The 6,000-nt window shown below is 36.6% G+C and overlaps 1 protein-coding gene across 1 annotated transcript in view; it reads left to right on the plus strand.

Annotated features, from left to right (window-relative positions):
- Nucleotides 1-6,000, plus strand: part of LONP2 (lon peptidase 2, peroxisomal) — a 39,595-nt gene extending 33,595 nt beyond the window's left edge. The window contains exons 13-15 of the mRNA XM_032195463.1: nt 2,078-2,285; nt 3,564-3,754; nt 5,642-6,000. Coding sequence (XP_032051354.1) covers nt 2,078-2,285; nt 3,564-3,754; nt 5,642-5,863 — 621 coding nt within the window. The 3' untranslated portion in view covers nt 5,864-6,000. The remainder of the gene's footprint in view (nt 1-2,077; nt 2,286-3,563; nt 3,755-5,641) is intronic.

Here is a 6,000-nt window from a genome sequence, read left to right on the forward strand (position 1 = left end):
CTGAAATAAGGCTGACTGGAGCTTTTGACTTTTATATCAAAGGCTTTTTAAATGTTTCTATATTTAGTAGGCAAATTAAGTAGTGCATAAGTAGAAGTAGAGATGAATCCACACAGCATCAATTCCCTGAGCAGTTTAAGATTAATTTTCATGTGCTATTTGCTGCATGTAATAATGAGGAAATAATATTCAATACACGTCCCTCTATAATTTTTCTCAGTTTAAGTTGCTCAGGTAGCCACATAAGTCCTGTTTTAGTGAATTTTCCCCACTAACCTATAATTCCTTTGATTTTTTTTTTTCAAGTGTCCCCAAGATTCTTCCAAATGAAGAGTATAACTCCCATCTCAAAAAACAACACAAGCCAATCTGAAATTCTTGTCATTTTCTGGTTTTGTAGTCTGCAGCACACCTCTTTTCTTTCTATACCTAGCCTTTAAAGCTTTGCCTTTGACCTGCACTTTGCCATTTATAATTAGTTGAAATGAAGATACAGTGGAGGCAACCCCTGTGTCAGTACTTGGATGAGACTAAGCAAACAGAACAGAAAATATGATGTGACTTAATTGATTTGTTGTCCTCCAGGGAATACCTTAAAATGAGTGATTCATCTTTTACCTTTTCAGTGCATTGCTTTGTTTTCTGCAGAGGTCTCCCAGCAGAAAGGCATGACAGATTACTCAGCTCATACTTGTAGAATTAATTCATTTATCACAAATAAATAATTTTACGTGTCACTCTCCAGAACAAATGTTAGAATAAATCACATGTTATGGCTTTGGAAGAATAATCTTGACAACGGTTGAAAGTGTAAAAGACTTGATGAAACATTTTAACACAGCATGCTTTGAGGGGAAGAGCTTTGTGGCATGTCCAGCATGTTTGCAGTATTTTTCTTTTGTCTTGGAATTCAGGTTGTTTATTTATTTATTTATTTAGTCTTCCTTCAACCACTAGTTCTGCTCAGGTAGCAAAGCACTACTGGCTTTGCATGGAGAATTCATCCATTTCAGAAATGAATCAAATTAATTTTCAATTCTGTATTTCAGTAGCAGACAAAATATTTTAAAACAGCCTATTGCTTTACTTTACAAAGGCATATTTGTCTTTGCTCTACGCACTGCCTGACACAGTAAAAACTTCCAATTTCTGTTCTACCTTGTAATAAATACCTAACTTGGTAGTTCAGAACGTACTGAATAGCTGTATGATTTGTCATCAGGGTTTCTTCCACTCCTTGTAGCGCAGGAAAACAAAAGGACTTCCTATATATTCTAAAACTGTCTTTCACATAAAGGAAAAAAATAAAAACTGGAACCTTCTTGGAAAATATCCTGCCTCTTTCCTTCTCTGAACGCAGGAGACTGGCGTTCAGACACTTGCATTGCTCACATCAGTGACTGGACACAGAGCTTAGATAAGTAGATCATAGTCTTGTATGGAGCAGAGATCTTGCTTAATTACTTTTAATTACTAATGAAGGCAGTCGGATTCTCCATCCTTTCACATCTAGCCTGCTAGCACACTCAAGTACTTTAATTGTTCAAAATTATTTATAAATGTTTGCCATGAACATTTGAAATGAGCGCATGAATCACTGTGTTGTGAGACAGGAGTTTGAGCAATGAAACCACTTTTAAAAAAGCCCAAATGTTAGGGAACATTCAGGCTTAGAATTGATTTTTCATGTAAGTAACAAGAATCAGGACAAATATGACTTAATCCATCTGCTGGAAGTATATAAGCATTCAGTCAGGATTGACTAAATACTTGAAGTCCTTTGAAGTGAAAAGGAAGATTGTCATTGAACTGCTGGGGGTGGGGAAGGTTGCAAGAGCGATATATCCAGATGTTTGCCATTGCCTCAAGCTAAGCAGCCACATACAGGTCCTATTGCTGTAATTAATGTTTACATGTAGGCAGAATTACTGCTGCATAAAAAAGTAAATGAGATCAGACACTTGGGCTTAACCCTTGTATTTTAATCAGTACAGCTGTTTTGAAGGCAACTATCAAACTGTTATTGCAATAGCTTTGTTAGGATTATTTCTGAAATTGTTTCCTGTGGTCCCTTCAGGTATCTGAACGCTTAAGCCAGCCAGGAGTGGCCATAGGCTTGGCTTGGACTCCGCTAGGGGGAGAAATCATGTTTGTAGAAGCCAGCCGCATGGACGGGGAAGGTCAGCTGACTTTGACTGGTCAACTCGGAGATGTCATGAAGGAGTCGGCACATCTTGCAATCAGCTGGCTGCGCAGCAACGCAAAGAGATACCAGCTGACTAATGGTAGGTAGGGAAAAAATGACAAATGTTCCACAGTCATATTGCCTTACAGACGTTGTGTGCATCCCTTGACCTCTTATTGCGGGAGGTGTGCACATTTAGGAAATATTAATATCACATGAAAATTAAATGTCTTAAAACATGTCTTTATTGTCCTAAAACACGTCTCTAAGTAATTCAACATGCTGTCTTTAAGTAATTCAATAGATTGCAGCAGTGCTAAATAGCAGTGGAAGTTACTTGTACTTGTGGAAACGTAGCAAGTGTTAACAGAGGAAATGTTTTTCCAGCAATCAGTGCTGTATGGAAGTTGAAATCTGCTCTAGCATTCCTGGTTGGTTCTTCTGCCGATTTCTGCCCAGCTGAGGGTTTAGTGGCCTCGTGAGCAGGCTTGGTGTAGGCAGAACACGAGTTGTCACTGCAGCCTCCCACTCTGGTCAGTCCCTGCCTGCAACAGCCCGGGGTTGGCCTCTGTGCCCACACGCCTCTGGGAGTTGTGGCAGACACTGCTCCTTATGTGTTTTTCTACAGCCTTTCCAGCAGCAGTTTTGTGATGTGTGAGATACTCAAGGCTATAGTTTTCCTCTAAAATTAAAGTAAAGCTTCTGGTAAAAGTAGGTTTTTATAGTTTGGTTTAATATTTTGGGAATTATTTAGGCTTATATAGTACCTGTTGAAGTGCAGTGAAATAGGAATTTCATCCATATTAGTTTTAACTCTTTTTTATTACCATCTTTGTAGTTTGATCATTGTCTGAATAGTCAAATAAAAGCTAAATAATTGTCTGTCATCTATCATTATTTATAGAAGTTTAAAATAAATTAAAAAAATACACATTGAACATAGGAAATGCTGCCAGCATTAACAGCGTAAACTAGAGAGGTAAACATATACACAATTATATCCTATAGGTGAAGTAAGGTGAAAAGCTGTAAATAAGAGATCTACTTCATTACATTAATACTGCTTTTTTTTAAGATAGCTGCTTTTGTGTGATATGTTCTCTGAAAATTTACATTTATGGTTTGGGACATAAAACTAAAAAACTATGTAGAAATTCCTTGGTCTCTACATTAATCCCTGTTCTGAATTTCCCAAGCCATGCAAATGAATTATATCCCCTCGCCCCCTCCTGTACTTATGCAATATAGTGTTGGTTTTTCAGCACAGTTTAAAAAATAGTGGCAAGACTTTTAGATCTCTGGTGGCCTTTCAGAATAAAGACCAGGAACAAAATGGGTTTAGATTTTTCACATTCAAACCATTCTTTTTTTCTTTCAGCTTCTGGAAGTTTTGATCTCCTTGACAACACTGACATCCATCTGCACTTCCCAGCTGGAGCTGTCACAAAAGATGGACCATCTGCTGGTGTTACCATAGTAACCTGCCTTGCTTCTCTCTTCAGTGGGCGGCTGGTGTGTTCAGATGTAGCCATGACAGGAGAAATTACACTAAGAGGCCTTGTTCTTCCAGTATGTATCGTTCGAGAAAAGAGCTAAGTTGTATTAATTCTCCATATTGTAGGTGTAAAGTCTGTTTCTAGCCATTTACAAAAGCATGGTCTTGCTGGATCATTCCTTTAGCAGCAATCCAGTCTCTTTTGGTGTAATTGTAAGAGGCTGATGGAAGCCAGCCTAGGCTAGTGCTGTATATGCATGTGTCTGCTTTGCATTTAATGTTAAAAATGGCCTTGATGCTGTTTTCAGGAAGTGCACATTATCTAGTTAGAAGGGAAACGTAGAAATCCTAAAATTCAAGATAGTTCCAAGATAAATATATTGCAATTTCAACATATGCTACCTAAAACTACTAGTACAGAAGTATCTCTGGTTTGACTGAAAAGTTGTTTTTTTTTGAGCTCTCACGGTAATTTCATGTAGGTTACTCCCAAAATTCTCTGTGTATTTTTAGACTCCACGTATATGTTGTTACTTATATGTAGTTCAGCTGAATGATGTTCCCATAAAGCTTGTTAAAAGCATATGAGGGCAAAGGGAACTTTCAGCAAATACATTTTTAGTTTTAAGTATCAAATGGAGACTGGCATAATTGATTAAAACAGATATAGATGATCTATTATCTCATACCAAATAACGGACAAAGGAAGGATGAGGTTGGAAGACAGTATTCTGTTTCATGCAGTAGAGTAAACCAGAGCTAACATAATTAAAGTAACAGACTGGAAGGCCCTCAGAACTAGTGTTCTGGTGGCCATTATACTGACAAGATTGCCTTTTGTTAAAGGCTCTGGTGAAAAATAAACAACTGCCTTAACTCTGATTTGGTAAAAGTTTGCTGAGCTTTCCGAATAAAGTGCTTTTATTGCACCGGTGACCAAACTTTGCCTATTGTTTAAGGTACAGAAGTTACTCGTCTGTGCTAAATCATTTATAAAAAATGACTCTTACCTTCTTTCTGAATGTTGGCTAGGATCTATTATTAGTAATTTTAATTTATGCGAGCATGCCATTAACTGCATCTGCTGCCTGAAAGAAAGCAATGTGGTGAGTATTCAGTAGTAGTGTCCAGACTAGACTGTGATCACTGTGAAGATTTATGGCTCTCTGTTACTTTGATTTGCAGAAGCCTAAATAGTACTTTTTGCTATAATACAAGCCTTTCTTTTCCTCTAAAGCATCATAAAAGTACAGGTTTCTTCTGTAAAACGGTCTTAAAATAGGATTTGAAAAAAGTTTATGGGGAAGAAGCTACAGCTGTGACTAAAAGAAAAACTAATTTTAAAGCCATCTTTACATGTCATTACAAACTCAAAATAGGTAGCTTATTGAAGTGATACTTACTTTCCTAGAGCAAAGCCATCTTTGCACTTTTGGGGCACAGATTTGTATTTTCTTTTGTTTAACTCAAGTAATTTGTTGTGTAGCATTGCATCTGTAAGATTTTTCCCCTTTTCCTCTTCTAGTGCTGCCTTTATTTTGAAAAACTTTTGTTCTTACATAGGCATAGGATTTCAGCATGCCACCTTTATTTAGAAAATAATTTCTGAAAATGGATGACTTTTCAACTTCTGATACTTGTACCTGCATTCCTAGATAAATTTTTAATCCAGAGATTTTTTCCTTCAGTTATGGAAACAGAGTGCTATAGCATAACGTATTTGGAACTAGATGATCTTCAAAAGTTCCTTCCAATCCAAACCATTAATATATTTCCCTTGTTAAGCACATAATGAGGTAAAACTACTGCTAAATTTTTAATTACTTCACTAAATGATTGGGGGAAGGAGAACATTAAAATTTAACTCCTGGTATGACTTTTAAATTTGTTACAATAATTACTTTATGAGAGTAGCATATATATATGTAAAAAACCCTATGATATTTTTTTTTCCTCATTAGGTTGGGGGAATTAAAGACAAAGTCCTGGCAGCACACCGAGCTGGACTGAAGAGAATTATCATTCCTCAAAGAAATGAAAAAGATCTTGAAGAAATTGCAGTGAACGTACGGCAAGATTTGACTTTTATTATGGCAAGCTGTCTGGATGAAGTTCTTAATGCAGCTTTCGATGGAGGATTTTCAGTTAAGCCCAGAGTTGAGCGTTTGAATAGTAAACTTTAAGTAGCCAGGCTGAGATTAACTTCTATATCAAGTTTTAATAGAGATCAGTAACTATCAAGTATAAATATGAGGTACATGTGATTGTTTAAACGTGGGTGTAAGTGCAATCAAAATAAAAATATTACTTCAGCAGTTAA

The sequence above is a fragment of the Aythya fuligula genome, chromosome 12 (assembly GCF_009819795.1).
Source record: "Aythya fuligula isolate bAytFul2 chromosome 12, bAytFul2.pri, whole genome shotgun sequence".
NCBI lineage: Eukaryota > Metazoa > Chordata > Aves > Anseriformes > Anatidae > Aythya > Aythya fuligula.